The 18,707-nt window shown below is 51.7% G+C and overlaps 1 protein-coding gene across 3 annotated transcripts in view; it reads left to right on the top strand.

Moving 5' to 3' along the window:
• The window catches only part of Cdhr2 (cadherin-related family member 2), a 35,720-nt gene that overhangs the window by 12,664 nt on the left and 4,349 nt on the right, over positions 1-18,707 (top strand). The window contains exons 6-25 of one of the 3 annotated variants that reach the window (NM_001427596.1): positions 1,238-1,327; positions 2,753-2,842; positions 3,463-3,588; positions 3,678-3,824; positions 3,909-3,984; positions 4,099-4,214; positions 4,308-4,541; positions 5,769-5,924; positions 6,007-6,168; positions 6,415-6,476; positions 7,046-7,289; positions 10,475-10,714; positions 12,172-12,241; positions 12,529-13,134; positions 14,241-14,312; positions 15,045-15,094; positions 16,643-16,791; positions 16,947-17,055; positions 18,227-18,315; positions 18,620-18,688. In NM_001427596.1, the coding sequence (NP_001414525.1) occupies positions 1,238-1,327; positions 2,753-2,842; positions 3,463-3,588; positions 3,678-3,824; positions 3,909-3,984; positions 4,099-4,214; positions 4,308-4,541; positions 5,769-5,924; positions 6,007-6,168; positions 6,415-6,476; positions 7,046-7,289; positions 10,475-10,714; positions 12,172-12,241; positions 12,529-13,134; positions 14,241-14,312; positions 15,045-15,094; positions 16,643-16,791; positions 16,947-17,055; positions 18,227-18,315; positions 18,620-18,688 (2,957 nt within the window). Of the gene's footprint in view, positions 1-1,237; positions 1,328-2,752; positions 2,843-3,026; positions 3,378-3,462; positions 3,589-3,677; positions 3,825-3,908; positions 3,985-4,098; positions 4,215-4,307; positions 4,542-5,768; positions 5,925-6,006; positions 6,169-6,414; positions 6,477-7,045; positions 7,290-10,474; positions 10,715-12,171; positions 12,242-12,528; positions 13,135-14,240; positions 14,313-15,044; positions 15,095-16,642; positions 16,792-16,946; positions 17,056-18,226; positions 18,316-18,619; positions 18,689-18,707 lie in introns of those variants that run through there. The other 2 variants (XM_039096513.2, XM_039096512.2) reach the window with 2 other exon arrangements.

Here is an 18,707-nt window from a genome sequence, read left to right as displayed (position 1 = left end):
ACTAATATAAATACTAATTTTAAAAACGATTCACTTTTTACTTATTTATTTATTTTAGGTATATTAAGAACACTATAGCTATCCTCAGACACACCAGAAGAGGGCATCGGATCCCATTACAGATGGTTGTGAGCCACCATGTGGTTGCTGGGAATTGAACTCAGGACCTCTGGAAGAGCAGAGTGCTCTTAACCATTGAGCCATCTCTCCAGCCCATGATTCATTTTTTATCTTATGTGTGTGAATGCTTGGCCTGCATGTATGCCCATGCATCCTGTGCACTGATGCCTACAGAGGCCAGAAGAGGGTGCCGGGTCCTCTGGAACTGGAGCCATGTCAGTCATTAGTCACCATGTGGGTGTTGGGAACTAACCCTTGGTCCTTCAGAAGAGCAACAAAGTGGTCTTAACTGTGTCACAGAGTTACTATATCAATTCCATGACTGACTTAATGTTGTTTCCAAGTCTCCGTATGCACTGCAATTTTCTTTCACTGAGGAGGGCTCCCCCAGCGGTGTGTTTCAGGCCAGCCTAGGATAGGTGAAGCTCTGTCTAAGTAATAGGAGGGCAGATTTACTGTGGCTCACAGTTCTGGGTCAGTGCCAAGGGGCTGCATCTGGTGAAGGACTTCCTGCTGGCAGTCACAAGGTTGCACAGAACATCGTGTGCACAGGACAGGGACCTCTGTTCATTGTTGTAACATCTGTTTCACTGCATGGGAACCCCTCAGAGCTCTTTAGTTGATCCCCTTCGTTGGGTACTCACGTTGATCACAGATTATGCTATGGGGGGAAAGGGGGGCTAAACTGTGTCCCTGTTATAAAGTAAACACACGTTAAATTTTAAGTACTGAATGCTTGCAACACACACACACACACACACACAGACACACAGAGAGAGACAGACAGACACACAGAGAGATAGACAGACAGACACAGAGAGACACACAGACACAGAGAGACACACAGAGACACAGACAGACACACACACACAGACAGAGAGAGACAGACAGACAGACACAGAGAGACAGACAGAGACAGACAGACAGACAGACACACACACACACACACACAGGTGTACATTTATGCATATCCATGAAGGATGGAGAGGGAGAATGGAGGAAGGGGAAGGTGCATACATCTAGAAGAAAGGTACCAGCATTTTGTGTAGTGTCCCTGAAGCTCTTCTGGCATCTTAAGTCACATTTTCTGGCCTCACCTGGGCTTTTTCATCTGCAGGTGACGAAGGAGATGCAGGTGATTGTGGAGGACAGAAATGATAATGCACCTGTTTTCCTGAACACTGAATTCTCCACCAGCATCAAGGAGGTATGCCCAGGTCTTTGTGGGAGCAGGGGATGGGGAGGGGATCTAAGAGCACCACTCAGCAGAGCGTGACCAGGAAGCCTTGGTCTGGGAGGGGCAGGGTCCTAATGACAGGGCCACTTTTACAGGCAAGCGCCTCAGATTAGAAACCTAGCAGTTGTAGGAAGTGTACCCAGAGAAAGGTGATTAGCTCGTGTTTCTGAAGAGAGGAGGGAGGTACGCTGATTTAGACAGAGTCAGTGATGACAAGGCTACCCTGTACCTGTCATCTCTCGTCACTGCCATCTCTGTGTCACTGCCATCTCTGTGTTTCCACCGTCTCTGTGACACTGACATCTCTCTGTGTCACTGCCATCTCTTGGTCACTGTCATCTCTGTGTTACTTGCTGCCTCTGTCCTGAGGTGCGGAGCCCAGGGGTGCTGGTTCTGAGCTGCCTCACTGTCTCTACATCTTCAACAGAAAGACTGGCCGCTTCTCTGTGGTTTCAGCCACACAGGCCTCACTTCCATTTAGTCCCTTTGGCCTGTGCGTCCTGCCTAGAGGTCTGGAGTGGCTGGTTTGGGCCATGGCCCTTTCCTCAGCTGGATGGCACCTCTGCTTTAACTGTGTAGGAAGAGGTTCTTCAGTGCTGTGTAACAAATAGAGAAACATTGTCCCCAAATCTCCAGACCTTATGCTTGTGAACACCTTTGAAGTGGGTCCAGGTGTAAAATCCACCTGACAGGCCCCACCCAGCACCCATGTTTTGGGCATTGTCCTGGTTCCTCATACCATCTGGTGGGCAAGATTCCCTTGGGTATGAAACTCCAGGTCTCACAGTCTGCAGCACAAGTGGTAGCCAGAAAAAGATGCTGTGAGGGATTCCTCAGAGATGTGAAGATGACAAGATAGGGAAGAGAGGAAGAGAGTCCCTGTGGATGGGCTGCTTCTGCCTTCTCGGAGTAGGTGAGATCTGAATAGCAAGGAGCCTGCTAGGGGATCTCCAGGGAAGGGATGGTCCTCCGGCAGTGAAGAGGCTGGCCTCAGAGGCTAGAGCGTGAGGAGGGTAGAGACAGGCAGTAGCCTGACTTCTGAAGGTCATCGAAACTGTTTGGACCATGTTCTGGACAGAACAGGAAACTTTCAGAAGCCTAAAGTGAGGAAGTCCAACTGTGGGCTATAGGGCTACAGGGAGACTTCAGGAATATCTGAGCAGTGGAGAGGCATAGCCAGGCTGGGCTCCAGAATGCCCTCACACTTGTGGTCTTGACTGTACATCTCGGGGAGTAAGTTGTGTGGGGAAAGGAGTTTCCAGAGCTGGTTCACTGGGGTGGACGGGTGGGGTGTCCTGCTGGGAGCCCCCATCTTAAGCATCTGGTGCTTCCCCTGAAGGCCCAGCCAAAGGTTGGGGTGGGAAGAACACACAGGTGATTAGTCCTTTCTTACAGACCCTTCCAGTCGGCTCCGTGGTGTTCTCTGTGCTGGCTGAGGACAAGGACACGGGGTCATCCGGTTTAGTGGAGTATTTCATAGAGAAGGTGAGTGTGAGGCGTCCCTGCCGTGGGAACCGGCTTCACTGTGTCTTAGGTCCACCAGGGGGCAGCATCTTCACAGACAATCACAACCCTGATTCCCCAGCCTTTCACACCGCCCCCGCCCCGCCCCCGGCCCGGCCCGCCCCCGGCCCCGCCCCGCCCCGGCCCCGCCCCAACTACCACCCACCACCTCCAGGCCAACACACGGAAGTCTCACTTTGCCCGGTTACTGAAGGAGGATCTAATCCTTGCTCCCACCCCCTTCACCAGCACTGTTAACACCTCCCATAAGCTAAAACACTCATAGCTCCCAGGAGAACTCAAGGCTCAGAGAGGACCTGGTTCGTGCCCAACTGAGGCATGAGTGTGTGTGTGTGTGTGTGTGTGTGTGTGTGTGTGTGTGTGTGTGTGTGTTTAACTGTTTTGAACCAAGTGAAAACTTAGTTTCAACCCACTGAAGCATTTGTACCAGCCAGGGGGAGAAATGGAGGTTCCAAGAGCTTACACTGCTTGGGGATATTTGCACTTCTGGCCAACGGTAGAGCCAGGATTTGACCCTTGTCTCTCAGAGTGGGGGGAGCAGTGGTGTTGCTGGGACCTCACTCAAGTGTCCTCTGTCTCAGGTCATCCCCAGCACGGACAACAGCAAAGATCTCTTCCGCATCCTGGTAAACGGCTCCATTGTGCTGAATGACACTCTCAGCTACAACAACAAAAGCGCCTTCTACCAGCTGGAGCTGAAGGCCTGTGTGAGTGGGGTGTGGGCAGAGCTGGGGGCGGGGCGGGGGTGGGGCTCGAGTTGTGGCACTGGCTCGCTGAAGGCCTTCTCTCTCCACAGGACTCCGGAGGATTGTTGAATAACACCCTAGTCACCCAGTGCTCCCAGCCCGTCTTTGTTTCCATCTCAGTGATCGATGAGCCAGACCTGGACCCTCAGTTTGTCAGGGAGTTTTACTCAGCCTCTGTGTCTGAGGACGCCACCTTGGTATGTGCTGGGGATGTGAGGGTTGCTGGGCAGTGATGGCTGCCTGAGAAGAAGGTCAGATGCACTCACCCAGCCTCCTCCCAGGGGACATCTGTGCTGGCGGTGGAAGCCGTGGACAGTGACAAAGGCGTCAATTACAATGTGACCTACAATATCACCAGTGAGAACCTGGTTGTCCCCTGGAGAGGGCTCGGGTAAGGCTGGGGTGGGGTGGGGTGGTGAGAGCCCTTGCAAACAGCTGCTGCAAGTGCCCCTCTCTCTCTCTCTCTTTCAGACTCCACAAGGCCTGGGTGGTTCTGCATCGAGAAGGATGGGGTCATCACAGTCTGTGGCCCCCTGGACAGAGAGCAGCTGCTTTTGGATAATGAAGAAGTGCAGATACAGGTCACGGTGAGTGAGAGTCCCCTTCTCTAACCCTTGACTTTAGCTCTCTCACTCTCTCTCTTTCTGAGCACTGCTCTCTGCTTCTGCTCTGTACCTCAGGCCACTGAGGAGAAACCCAACATCTACCAGCAAGAGGCCAAGGTGAGCACCTGGGTCACAATAAAGGTGACCGATGTCAACGACCACAAGCCGGAATTTTACAACTGCAGCCTCCAAAACTGCACCTTCAGCCCCCAGGAGGCCCAGGACAACTTCACAGGCTATGTGGATGAGCATGCCTCTGCCAGAATCTCCATCGATGGTCTGACCATGGTGGCCTACGACCCAGATCAGGCAGGTGCAGGGGAGACGGGATGGGTCCTGATGGAGGAGGGCTGGGGTTAGGGGGGGGTCACAGATATGGGGGGAGCAGCAAAGGGGGAGGGAAAGTGGGGGAAGGGAGTGATGGTGTTGGAGGCTGACATTGGCAGCAGATTACAAAGCACAGGGCAGGACAATGCGTGGTGGGGGTCCGTGGGGAAGGAAGGTGGTGATCTGATGGGATCAACGGTGGCGACAGCACCAATCGGCAAAGAGGAGGTTGTTGCCTGCTGTTTGGTGATGTTCAGGGGGAATACTGGGTGGTGTTGAGCAGAGACCACTGGGAGTCGGGGTTGACATTAGACGCTAGGCAACAGTGAGCAGTTGTGATTCTGGCGCTGTTGGCTCTGGGTAGCCTGTGGTTTGGGGAAGTGAGGAACCTCAGAGAAAGGTGGCCGGTGGTAAAGTGATCTGAGTCAACTGGGGATGACGGTAGGGAAGGAACCGTCATGGCGATGGTAGTAAGCGATGGGTAAGGCCACGGTTTATTGAGGTGATGTGGGGTTGAGTGGAGGCTGCTCGGGGTGACCGTAGGCTGGCAGGCGTGCTGGTAGGGGTTGAAGGGCAGCTTTGAGGAAACAGAATGGGATGGCGTGAGTGCTGAGTGGTGGCGAGGAAGGAGGAATAATGGAAAGGTTGTGTGGGAGTGAGTGTGGCTCTGTCTCTCCAGACCCAGAGACCCACAGGGCGGAGAGCAGTCCTCAACAGACCAGGCTGTGTTGGTAGAGTTGAGTAGTCAGACCAACTTCCTAGGCTTGGACTCTTTTTTTTTTTTTTTTTTCCGGAGCTGGGGACCGAACCCAGGGCCTCGCGCTTGCTAGGCAAGCGCTCTACCACTGAGCTAAATCCCCAACCCCCCCTTTTTTTTTTTAAAGATTTATTTATTATATATAAGTACACTGTTGCTGTCTTCAGACATACCAGAAGAGGACATCGGATCTCTTTATAGATGGTTGTGAGCCACCCTGTGGTTGCTGGGAATTGAACTCAGGACCTCTGGAAGAGCAGTCTATGCTCTTAACCACTGAGCTATCTCTCCAGCCCTAGGCTTGGACTCTTGTCTTCGTCTTTTCAGACTCCCTTCGTGCGTCTCACTGGGCAGGGCTTCTGCAGAAGGCCTGAGCATGGAGGTGGCGGGAAAGACTCAGGGAGGCAGAAATTGCATCGGGTTAACCCCTACAATGTCACCCTCCTTTACAGGGTGCCAATGGCACGTTCCTGCTTTCCCTGAATGGCACAGATGCTGAAGCCTTCAACGTGTCCCCAGAGCGAGCGGCCGTGTCTGTCAGTGTGCAGGTGGTGGTGAAAAATTCAGAGATGGTGGACTACGAAAAGAAGACGGAGATGCAAGTGCAGGTACGGTGTGCCGAGATGCTAAGGGATACAGACGCCATGGGCAGCTGGGCCCCTGTACTGCCCAGTGCTCTTCTGTCCTCAGGTTGTGGCCACTGACTCAGTCAGCGGCAACTACTCAGTTGCCACGGTGACCATCCACCTTCGAAACATCAATGACCACCGGCCCGTGTTCTCTAAGAGTTTGTATGAACTCACTGTGCCAGAGAACAGTCCAACAGGTTTTCTGGTCACCGACAGCATCGAGGTGAGTGATGTTGGCTGGGTCCCTCTGGGAGAAAAGCTGCTGGGCAGGGCGGATCGATCTCAGACCGTCCCAGACCTTGTTTCATTCAGTATCACTGGGTCTCTGCGAGTGTGCATAGAAATGTATCTGGATGTGGTGTGGGGTGTCTGGGTGTGAATGTAGATGGGGCTTCAGAGTCGGGGTGCACAGCAGCTGTGTGACACAGATGGCCCCCATATCCAGTGTTCCGCCACCTTTCCCTCACAGGCTACAGACCTAGATGGGGACGAATGGGGTCCTATCACCTACAGTCTGCTTCCAGGAGCTGGGTAAGATCTTAAGGTGGGGGCGGGGGATACAGCAGAGTACCCTGCAAAGGTACAAAGTGCTCACTCGTGCGTCCGTTCCAGAAAAATAATCTAAACAAAAAAAAAAAAGATTGGTTTTCTGTGACTATAATAAAATACTCGGGGCAGGGTATTCTCTAAAGAGAAAGGTTTATTTAGTCCTGGAGGCTCAGAGACATGGGGTGCCATGCACTGTGCCCTGTGAGGACTTGATAGTATATTAAATCACATGATGGGGCCGTGTATGAGATGAGAGATCACATGGCAAGATAGGAAACCAGAGGAAGAGAAGGGGTGAGGGACAGTTTCCCAAAAGGCCCTACCTCTCAGAGGCTCCTGCAACTCCTGACATCATCATACACTGTGGGCCAAGGGTCCAACACCTGGGGGCTTGAGGGCACTCACAGCTTGACCACTCCACCGTCAGAAGCATGTTGCAAATACTGCACAAGGTTCCTTTAGGTCTGCCTTATTACCATTTGTCTGAAATTCAAACCTAAGTGCACACGCACCCTGTCGTTTTATTGGCTAAATCTGGCCACCCTGAGCAGAGAAGACCTGTTTGAGGTGGAGCCAAAGTCAGGGAATGTGACGGTGAAGAATGGCACGCTGCTGGACCGGGAGAAGCAGGCCATGTACTACCTCACGATGCAGGCCACCGACGGTGGGAACCAGTCTACTACCACCATGCTGCAGATCACTCTGTTGGATGTCAATGACAACCCACCCGTGGTCCGAGGCTCCTACAACATCTTTGTGCCAGAGGAGGATGGCGATGTCTCTGTGACCATCCAGGTGAGACCCGCACTGGACCTGGTCAGGGAGGTTGAGGAGGGGACTGTGCTGCCCCTTCGTGAAGTCTCAGCTCTACATTACGGCTCTGAGGAAATTGCTCAGTTTCTCTGGGCATCTATTTCCTTTTAGAAAACAAAGGGTCCTTATTCACAGGGGCAGCAGGGTATCATGCGATAAAGGATTTGTTTGTACCCTGCACAGGTCTGGTGTGGAACAGACCTTCACAAACAAACCGCTCTTTAATACACACATTCCCAACTCATTCCAAAAAGATTCGATGTGGCTCACTTAAAAAGTGAAGATCCAAGGAAGGCATGGCGGTGCACACCTTTAAATCCAGCACTCTGTGAGGCACAAGCAGAGGGATCTCTGAGGTTAAGGCCAGCCTCTACAGAGCGAGTTCCAAGACTGCCAGGGTTATGCAGAGAAAACCTGTTTTGAGAAAAACAAAGCGGGGGGGGGGGGTGAAGAAAGAAAGAAAAAAAAAGGGCTGGGGATTTAGCTCAGTGGTAGAGCGCTTACCTAGGAAGCGCAAGGCCCTGGGTTCGGTCCCCAGCTCCGGGGGAAAAAAAAGAGAGAGAGAGAGAGAGAGAGAGAGAGAGAGAGAGAGAGAGAGAGAGAGAGAAACAAAGCAAAAGTCAAAATCCAGGGAACGAATAACAAGAAATGGGTGGCAAAGAATACAGTTAGAGAGAGCATGAGGCTGAGAATTTCTCCTTTAGGCTGACCTGGAGGGACAGCTTGTGAGAAGGGGCTGGCAGGTCCTCACAGGCTGTCACCCTATCTCTCAGGGGCTAAGGCTCCTTGCGGATGTTCCAAGGCTTTTCTGAGAGTGGCAGGACTGTAGTCCAGATCTCCCTGGTAGGCAGGTGTGTGTGTGTGTGTGTGTGTCCGTGCACACGTGCACATTGGTGTTTTTGCCTGCATTTGTCTGTGTAAGGGTTCCAGATCCTCTGGAACTAGAGTTATAGACAGTTGTGAGCTGCAGTGTAGGAGCTGGGAATCGAACCCAGGTCCCATGGCAGAGCAGCCGGGGCTCTTAACCTCTGAACCATCTCTCCAGCCCCCTGGGCTTGGACTTTAGGAGCCTGGTGGAAGAAACATTCTGATCTGCCAGAGAAGTGCTCGGTGAACTGGCTTGCCTTTGAGGGGGTGGATTGGTCTCCCCTTTGGAAGAGCCCTCTCTGGTTGCTTATGAAGGGGACGTTTCCTGATCGAGACCCAACAGAACTGAAGAGAAGGCAGTGATGGTGGGGTGAGAAGGGAGGAAAAGCTTCTAGATCAGCACCTGGCAGACCACTGGTTTCCTACCAGGTCCTCTGATGAACCCCGGTGCTCAGAGGTGAAGCCACTCTGACTCCTGTTCCTGGGGCTCCCACTAAAGCAAGACGAAGACCTTTACTGATGGGGTCATCTGTGCTGTCAAAGGTGGCAGGGAGCTGCAGAGATGACAGTGTGGTTGGAAGGCAGGCGGAAGGGCCCAGGCTGAAGCTAGGGGGACAGAAGAACATGTACTCTTTGTGTTGGCTCACTCCAGTACAATCCAGCATGTTTGGGCCCTGACAAGACAAGAATGTATTTGTTTACACGCTCACACCCTTTATGTGAAGAATGAGCAGTTTAAAAAGTGTGGACATCATGACAGCCAGATCTGGTGGTGCATACCTTTGATTTCACCTTTGAAAGGCAGACACAGGCAGATCTCTTGGAGTCCAGGCCAGCCAGGGCTACATAGTGAGACTCTGCTTCAAAGTAAGTTGGGCAGGGAGCTCCAGGGAGTGCAGTTTAGAGCACTGTCTGCTCTTGTAGAGAGGACCCAGATTTGATTCCCAGCTCCCACATAGTGGCTCACAACCCTCTATAACTCCGGTTCCAGGGGATCTGGTGCCCTCTTCTGGCTCCCGTGGGCACTGCACACCGAGGGAATGCTTACATTCATGCAGACAAAACACTTAAACATATAAAATAGAAAATCGTTCACATTTTAAACATGGAAAAACTGGATTAGGGGTGTCATTTGGTTAGTAGAGGGCTTGCCTGGCATGTGAAAAAAGCACCGGGTTCCGTTCCCAACACCATATAGACAGGGTGTGTCTGTGCATGCCTGTGATCTCAGCCCTCTGGAGGTGGAGGATCAGAAGTTTAAAGTCATCACGAGGCTATGTAGTGAGTTTGAGGCCAGCTTGGGCTCCATAAGACTATGTCTCTAAATAAATAAATACATACATAAATAGCTTTCCAGGGTTGGGGATTTAGCTCAGTGGTAGAGCGCTTGCCTAGCAAACGCAAGGCCCTGGGTTCGGTCCCCAGCTCTGAAAAAAAGAAAAAAAAATAGCTTTCCGTGTGTGTGTGTGTGTGTGTGTGTGTGTGTGTGTATAGTAGTAGTAATAGTAGTAGTAGTAGTAGTAGCAGTAGTAGTAGCAGTACTAGTAGTAGTACTACTAGTAGTACTAGTAGCAGCAGCAGCAGCAGTAGTACTAGTACTAGTAGTAGTAGCAGTTGCAGCAGCAGTAGTAGTAGTAGTAGCAGTAATAGTAGTAGTAGTAGTAGCAGCAGCAGCAGCAGTAGTAGTAGTAGTAGCAGCAGTAATAGTAGTAGCAGCAGCAGCAGTAGTAGTAGTAGTAGCAGCAGTAATAGTAGTAGTAGTAGTAGCAGCAGTAATAGTAGTAGTAGTAGTAGTAGCAGCAGTAGCAGCAGCAGTAGTAGTAGTAGCAGCAGTAATAGTAGTAGCAGCAGCAGCAGTAGTAGTAGTAGTAGCAGCAGTAATAGTAGTAGTAGTAGTAGCAGCAGTAATAGTAGTAGTAGTAGTAGCAGCAGCAGCAGCAGCAGTAGTAGTACTAGTAATAACAGAGACAGAGTCAGAGAAACAAAAAACCAACCCTGTTGAGTCTCTGTACATACTCCCCCACTCCCATCTCTGCATCAGCACCATGGGAGCCCCCACTTCAGGTCTCCTCTGAAGAACTAGCTCAGGCTCAGATTTGTACGATCCATTCAGCACTTCTCTGGGAGACCGACAAGCTCAGGGTTGAGACTGAGAGCTTCTGCTGGCTGTGCCTTGAATCTCAACGCAGAGTCATGGCCTGTGTCCTCTGGCTCCAGCCAATGGCCACTTAGGCCAGCGCTGGAGGGAGGGGTTAGGCCTGAAACCCATATACCTGATTGGAGGCCAACTATGTCCGCAGGCCTATGATGATGACCAGCCAGGCACCAACAACAGCCGCCTGCTCTTCAGCCTGCTTCCTGGGTCCTATAGCCAGAACTTCTCCATAGACCCGGACACAGGGCTCCTCAGGAATCTTGAGCCTCTGGACCGAGAGGCCATTGACCCTGCCCTGGAGGGCCGCATCGTGCTAACGGTGCATGTGGCTGACTGTGGCGAGCCTTCCCTCAGCACTGATGTCAATGTCACCATCACTGTGGAGGTAAGCAGGGTACTTTCACACAGCCTGGCTCCCTGGTTCTGGCACAAAGCTATACTTCCTGCCTCGGTACAGCATGGCAGATAAGAGGTTGGGAACTGGGCTGCAGAGCCTTTGGCCATCCTTGTCCTTAAGTCAGGAAGACTGGGTGCGAAATCAGCCTGTGTGAATGGAGATGTTCTTAAGAGGGGGGTCACCCAGGCAGGGCTCTCAGTGCCTTAGCTCTGATTGCCGTGCAGGGAGTCTTGTCCGGGTCCATTTTGGCTGCCAGAAAGCAGAGGCCAGAGTCAGGTGAACCTGGCTCCAATTGTGTTTCCCGAACACCAAGAGGTGGAGATCAGGGCCAAGCTGGTGCACACCTCTAATCTCAATACTTGGGAGATGGTGGTTGAGAGTTCTAGCCCGTCCTGGGCTATACAGCAGAGCTTGTGACCCCGGGGGATGGCAGATTTAGGACTTGTTGGCTTCCTGGGACCAAGGTAGAATACTAAAGGAAAAGGGAAGAATTACGCTTACTGAATTAGAATGGTCCTTCTGCCCTATGAGTTTCACACTCTTGCTTTAAGTATCAGAAGCTGCCCTATTTTTAAATAAGGACACTGAAGCCCTAAGAGGCCAGAGCCATGGGAGAGGCAGAGCGGGTGTCTTAGTCACTGTGGTGTGAGGTAGGATGACCCAGCCTTGTGCAGGGATCCAGGAGTGCCTGTCTAAGGAGTCACTGTCAGGAGCTCAGGAGATGAGTTACACGATGTGACCTCTATCCTCAGAAAAAGACAAAGGAGGAGGGAAGGAGGAGAGAGCGGGGAGAGGAAAGAAAGACAAAGGGAAGGAGGGAGAGGAAGGGAAGGAAGGAGGAGGAGAAGGGAAGGTACTCCCCTAAGGTCTCTGTTCTATGGTCATGTAGACAAAACCGACCACCAAAGCACGAGTGTATGCTCACAGATAAGGAAGGGCTGGGTGCATCCCCCAGGCACATGACCGGACTGAGGAGAACGTGGAAGACAGGGTTCCAGCTGTGCAGGGACAGAGAGCATCAGGGTCTAGCTCAGAGTGGGCACAGAGCTGGTGTCACCGGACCTCAGGCTAAGCCAGATGGGGACAGAGATAGGGACCCAGAACAGTTTTGGAAAGTGGAACTAGGATGGTTCTAGGCCGAGGTCAGACAAACAGAAGGACCACTTCCTGGCTTTCTTTTTTTTCTTTCTTTTTTTCAGAGCTGGTGGGGACCGAACCCAGGGCCTTGCGCTTGCTAGGCAAGCACTCTACCACTGACCTAATCCCCAACCCCCTTCCTGGCTTTCTTTGGAGGGTTTACACCTGGAAACTGGGCGGTGCAGTTGGAGGGATACAGAGTTGATGGCTCTGTCTGTAGAGATATTTCCGGGTTCTTAGATGGCTCTGGAGAGGGTGAACCTGGGGCTGCTAGTGTCTTTAGGACTCAGACGTGCCTCTCCCTTTAGGACATCAATGACAACCTGCCTATATTCAACCAATCCTCTTACGAATTCTTTGTGATGGAGAGAGTTCCGGGTATGTGTCCTCTAGGCTGGTTGGGGGGGGGGGGGCATACCAGGGCTAGCTGTGCTGAGGGAGGGGAATATGTATCCTAGCAACATGGCTACATGCAGGATGCTCCTGTGGGCATCATCCTTTGGTGAGGCCGAACTTAGGGGAAGGGTACTCTGGAGGAGGGTCATGTTTATGTCCCATCTCTGACACCCATCAGTAAGGCCCATGCTAAGGGCTCCGTTATAGGACCAGTCTGGAGTCCCGAGGCCTGCACTGGCACCCCTCCACGCTCTGTCTTTTGTCCACAGGAGCACTGGTGGGCACAGTCAAGGCCTGGGATGCTGACCAGACAGCAGCCAACAACCGGATCAGCTTCAGCCTGTCTGGGACTGGCGCCAACAACTTTATTCTCCAAAGCATTGTGTTGGCACTAGGGTGGGCAGAGGGTCACCTCTGGTTGCTCCCCGATGTGAGCCTGGATTATGAGACGCAGAAGCTCTTCAACCTGACAGTGAGTGCAGAGAACCCAGGCCCCCAGGGCCTAGAATCTACGGCAAACATCACCGTGGTTGTGGTGGATGTGAATGATGAGCCACCTACCCTGGATGCAGTCTCACTCCAGAGCATCTCTGTGGCTGAGAATGGCTCTGAGCATGGCCAGGTGGCTCAGGTGATAGCCCAGGACGTGGACACTAACGCCTTGCTAAGGATAGAGCTAGTGGACGTCCTCTGCACTAAGGCTGGCGTTGATGTGGGCAGCGTCTGCCACGGCTGGTTCTCCGTGGACACCAATGGCTCTGTGTACATCAATCAGAGTGAGGCCATTGACTATGAGGTTTGCCACCTGGTCACGTTGGTTGTGCGGGCACAGGACCTCGCCACAGACCTCGGCTTTGACGCTTACAGCAGCAATGGTGAGTAGGCCTGCAGGGAGGCGGCTCAAGGTCCAATGACCCACATCAGCCCTCGCCAACCATGTCTCTAGCCACGCCCTCCTGAGGCAGCCGCTTCCTCTTGAGGCAGCCACGCCCTCTTGAGGCTTCTGTTCTCCATCTGTCCAGTGTGGGTGGGCCAGGGGGTGGGCTATGGAGAAGGAAAACAGCGAACGGTGGTGTTTAGTGGATTGCCTGGAAGCCCCACTCCCACCCACTCCCGCTGAAGGCTGCCATTTTGTGAGGAGCAGTCTGCATCCTCATTCCAATCCACACAGGCACAAGGGCTACGTTAACAGTGAGCACAGCACAGGACCGTGCCAGGCACCTTAAAGCTCATTTTATTCCTGCACCACTCATGAGCTAGCCATACCCATCCAACCTAGAGATGAGGAGGCCAAGGCACAGACTGGGCACGAGTTTTTTATTTTGTTTTATTGAGACAGGGTCTCGCTCTGTGGCCCAAGCTGGCTTCAGATTTATAATCCTCCTGCCTCGGCCTCCCACGTGGTGCAATTTACAGTTGTGTGTCAGTACTCGTGGCTCAGAGTGAGTGTTCAAATGACCAGCTGACATAAAATGTATACGTCATACTTATACATTAATACAGACAGACATACATATTTATATACATACATACGTACATACGTGCATACATATTCACACACACATACACACTTTTAGGTGTGTTAAGAATGGAGCCCTGGATCTTGCTTGCACCAACCAAGAGTGATGCCCATCTAAGTATAGTAAGCCTGGTCAGCTGGGGCAGAGCCAGGCCCCCTTCTGAACTGCCTCTCTCGCGTGGATCTGACTAGCTGTTTGCCCTTTGCGAGAGTAGGAACAATACTAAGATCCGGAACCTCCAGAGGAGACTGCGAGGACACCTGGGCGAGGAGCAGGGGCCTCTGGGCGAGGAGCAGGGGCGCATGGGGCAGGCAGAGCAGGGGACAGACGGGGGTGGTGGGGGTGGGGTTGGGGGAGCAGATAGCGGGAAGCCTGCTGAGGCTCAGGCTCAGGCTCAGACTTAGGCTCTCCTCGGGAGAACTTTGCTCAGAGCTTTCACCCACGGGACCTTATTTACCCAGGAAGCCTTCTCATCAACATCAAGGACAAGAATGACAATACCCCCTACTTTCTGCCCAACAACCAGACCTTCGGTGAGTGTGACAACCCATCTTCAGCTTGTATCCACACACACCTTGTATCATGGGATTGCCCTCAGACACCTCCCTCCCCACCTCCCACCTCCATAAAGCCTCCCTAGGCCTCAGAAGGATCCAGCCCACCTCTGCCCCTGCGGGGGTTGTAGCTCAAAGGGACATCTGAGTTTTTATTCCAGCTCTGTCTCAACTGATGGCTGGCTCTAAAGCAAGTCTTTCCACTTTGGGCCTTGATTTCCCTATCTGTACAATGAGAGATGGGTGCCTCGCCAACGGCAGTCTCCCACCCCACCTCCCTGGGGAACAGCTGAGATGGAGTTGCTTCTGCAGAGGGATTGGGGATAGGCTTGTGGAGTGGACTTGGATTATAGTCAATGCTGGGCACTGTTCTAGCTGTACTTATAGCCAGGTGGGCACTGCCTCACAGCTGTACTTATAGCCAGGTGGGCACTGTCTCACAGCTGTACTTATAGCCAGGTGGGCACTGCCTCACAGCTGTACTTATAGCCAGGTGGGCACTGCCTCACAGCTGTACTTATAGCCAGGTGGGCACTGTCTCACAGCTGTACTTATAGCCAGGTGGGCACTGCCTCACAGCTGTACTTATAGCCAGGTGGGCACTGCCTCACAGCTGTACTTATAGCCAGGTGGGCACTGCCTCACAGCTGTACTTATAGCCAGGTGGGCACTGTCCCAGCTGTACTGACCTCTCCCTGCTCACATTCCTAGTGATCATCCCAGAGCTTGTGTTGCCCAACCAGCAGGTGGCTTCTGTCCAGGTGAGTCCTCAGCCCTTATCTGTCACAGTAACCCCAGGGGACAGAACTAAAGGCTTTGTGCACCTTTCAACTGTCCTAAAGATGTTTTAACCCTAGGTCCAATGGGCTGAGCGTGGGCTCACACAAGCCTGGGTTGTGGTGGCGCTTGCCCAATCGATGAGTTCCCGTTCTGCTAATTGTTCAATTTAGCATTCATAAAGATTTTATGACCAGAAGTACTACTTGTAGGCTACGTTTTCCTGACCATGCCAGAATTCTTGAGTGTGATGAGGAGCCCATAGCCAATTGTAAATTAATAGGCTTTCTTCCACATAAATAGCTCTCTGAGCACAGTTCTAGCAATGCTTTTGATTTATGGTGATGGATGTGGGTGTGTGCCTAGAAGGTGGCCAGGCCATGGAGGGTGAGCCCCGAGGCTGGAGCTGCCTTGCCTCTGCGGGATTATGCTTCCCTTCCTTTTTGTGTGTGTTTTGAGACAGGTTCTGACTATGTAGCCTTGGCTGTTTTGGAACTCACCATGCAGAACAGTTTTGCCTGGAATCCACCTGCCTCTACTTCTGCTATGCTGAGAGTAAAGGCACGGGTCACTGTGCCCAGCTCAGTCTGCCTCTTTGACAAGAGACTGGTGGCTCCTGTACTAGGCTTGGAAAGGCCTGGCCGACCCCATAAAGAGTTGAGGGTGTCCTTAGGAATTCTCCTGGGGACCTCAATTCTCCCTTTCTAGATTGTTTTAAGAGTTAATCCAGTTAATTGCCAATCCTCAGCCAACCATATGGCAATGTTCCAATTTAATCATGGCTTTGAGTCGTTTTCTTTTCCTTTTTCTATTTTTCGGAGCTGGGGACCGAACCCAGGGCCTTGCGCTTGCTAGGCAAGCGCTCTACCACTGAGCTAAATCCCCAACCCTGTTGCCTTCCTTTTGAAGACACTGGAGTGAGTTCAGATGTTCGTCCCTCCTTCTTATCCATTTCTGGGCCACTAGGGACTGTGGACTCACTTTAGTCAGCCCTGAAGTGAGGGCTTTAAGGAGAGGGTGCACACTGTTGATGCTGTTCAGCTGAGCAAGGCTGTGACTGGGAGTGGGTGTGTATGTGCTTGGCAGTTGAGAAGAGAGCAAGGCAGGTTTTAGTACAGGAGGGCTTTGGGTGTTGACCTGTTATTTTGGGGTACATGAGAAAGGACTGAGGCAAATGTGGATGTATAGTGATCTCGATCTTTAAAAAGTCCGAGCCAGGGGGTTGGGGATTTAGCTCAGTGGTAGAGCGCTTGCCTAGCAAGCGCAAGGCCCTGGGTTCGGTCCCCAGCTCCGAAAAAAAAAAAAAAAAAAAAGCCCGAGCCAGGTCTGGTGTACATTTCTGTAGATTTCTGAGGGAGAGGCAGAAGGATCACAGAAAGTTCAAGGCCATTCTGCTCTAATAGTGAGTTTCAGACCAGCCAGGACTATATAGTGAGACCTATAAGGAAGGTATATTTGCAGTGGCCACTGTAGCTTCTGATCGTGGTGGGAGAGAGAAAAGGCCTCTCTCCAGACATCCTCTCTTGCTCTAGGCCAGAGATGAGGACTCGGAAGACAACGGGATCATCAAGTTCTCCATCCTGAAAGCAGATTTCGTCCCCAAGGACGGGGCTACCAACCCTGTCCAGGTCTTCCGGATTTCCCAATCAGTGGAAGCTGGCCTGTACACTGGCAGCATCGAGTAATGTGACGATGGGTGCCTGGGTGGGGTGGGGTGGGGAGCCCAAGCCTGAGGCAGGGTCTCCGTCCCGGAAGGTGTACAGGTGGTTTCTCAGTAGCACTGTAAGAACCCAGGCTAGCTTACAGAATAAAGCTATGTCATTACTTCTCTCATAGGCTGGTGACCAACCTTGATTCCACTCTCCAAGGTACATACCAGGTGACAGTCCAGGCCCAGGACCAGCCCGCTATGGATCCTGCCCTCGAAACACAGACCACTCTGAATGTGAGTGCCGTTCCCTGCCTCTGGTGCCTGCTGTTCTTGGCTAGCCCGTGTTTCTGGTTTTTGTTTGTTTTTGTATTTTGTAGTTTTAAGACAGGTTCTCACTATGTAGCTTTGGCTAGCCTGGAGCCCCTATGTAGAAAAGGCTGGCCTTGAACTCACAGAGATCCACTTGTCTCTGTCTACCAAGTGCTGGGATTAAAGGCCTGTTCTACTGAAGTTTTATCCAGGATAATTGTTACAGTCAGATGAACCTGTAACCCTGTTGTTTGGGAACAAAAGCAGAAGGAGCTTGAATTTGAGGCCAGCCTTGGCTCTATAGCAAGATCTGGCCTTAAAACAAATCATAAATCACACACACACATGCACACACACAGAGACACATACAGACACACATGTACATACATACAGACACAGACACACACAGAGACACACATGTACCTACACACAGACACATCCAGATGTACAGACACTCAGAGATATACACAAACACAGATACACATACAGACACACACAGAGATACACACATACACAGACACACACACAGATATACAAACACACACAGACACATACAGAGAGACAAACTCAGACATACAGACACACACAGACACACATAGACATATACACAGACACAGGGACACAGACACACACAGACACATACAGACGTACCGGCAGACACACAGATATACACAAACACAGATACACATACAGACGCACACACAGGGATACACAGAGATACACACAGACACACACAGAGATACACACTCAGAGATATACAAACACATACAGACACACACAGAGAAACAAACTCAGACACAGACTCACACACACATACACAGATACACATAAACACACACATAGACACATGCACAGATACACACATACATACACATACACACACTGATACACATAAACACACACATAGACACATACACAGATACACACATACATACACATACACACACAGATACACATAAACACACACATAGACACATACACAGATACACACATACATATACATACACACACATGCTTCTAACGTGTGTGTACAGTGTACATCACATGGTGCGTGTGCTATAACAGTGCCTGCGTGTTCTGGGAAACATGTGCTGTTGGTGATCTTGTGGTTGCCCCATGTTTCTGATGTCTCCTCTGCCCACCCCTTCTGCCCTAGCTCTTCACTGTGGACCAGAGCTACCGAGTGAGGCTGCAGTTCTCCACCAGCAGGGAGGATGTTGGTGCCAATATGGAGGAGATTAAGGCGTAGGTCTGGGGAGTACAAGGCTGGGCCGTTGGAAGAATGGGGTCTAAGGGGCTGGTCTCAAAGAACTAGATGAAATTCCTCTCTACCCTGTCCCTGACCCATACTTGACCTTGTCCCCACCTTTGATCCTGTGCCTGTATCCCAAACCAGGGCCGGGAGAAAGAATGCCATTTCTGATGTGTGTAGAGGTGTCAGCAAGGCACACCCTTCCCATCCACACAACTCCTGATTCCGCTGCACAGCCCTGGCTACAATCCGGGTGATTGTGACCCATGTGATCTGTGATACCTGCATTCTCTCTAGGGCCCTTATCCAGGCGACCAGGACCTCTGTGTACGTTGTGACAATCCAGAACATAGACTCTATGGCTCGGTGAGTGTCCTCAGGCCCA

The sequence above is a fragment of the Rattus norvegicus genome, chromosome 17 (assembly GCF_036323735.1).
Source record: "Rattus norvegicus strain BN/NHsdMcwi chromosome 17, GRCr8, whole genome shotgun sequence".
Lineage (NCBI taxonomy): Eukaryota > Metazoa > Chordata > Mammalia > Rodentia > Muridae > Rattus > Rattus norvegicus.
Note: the sequence above shows the minus strand (reverse complement) of the source record. Positions and strands in the feature narration are given on the sequence as shown.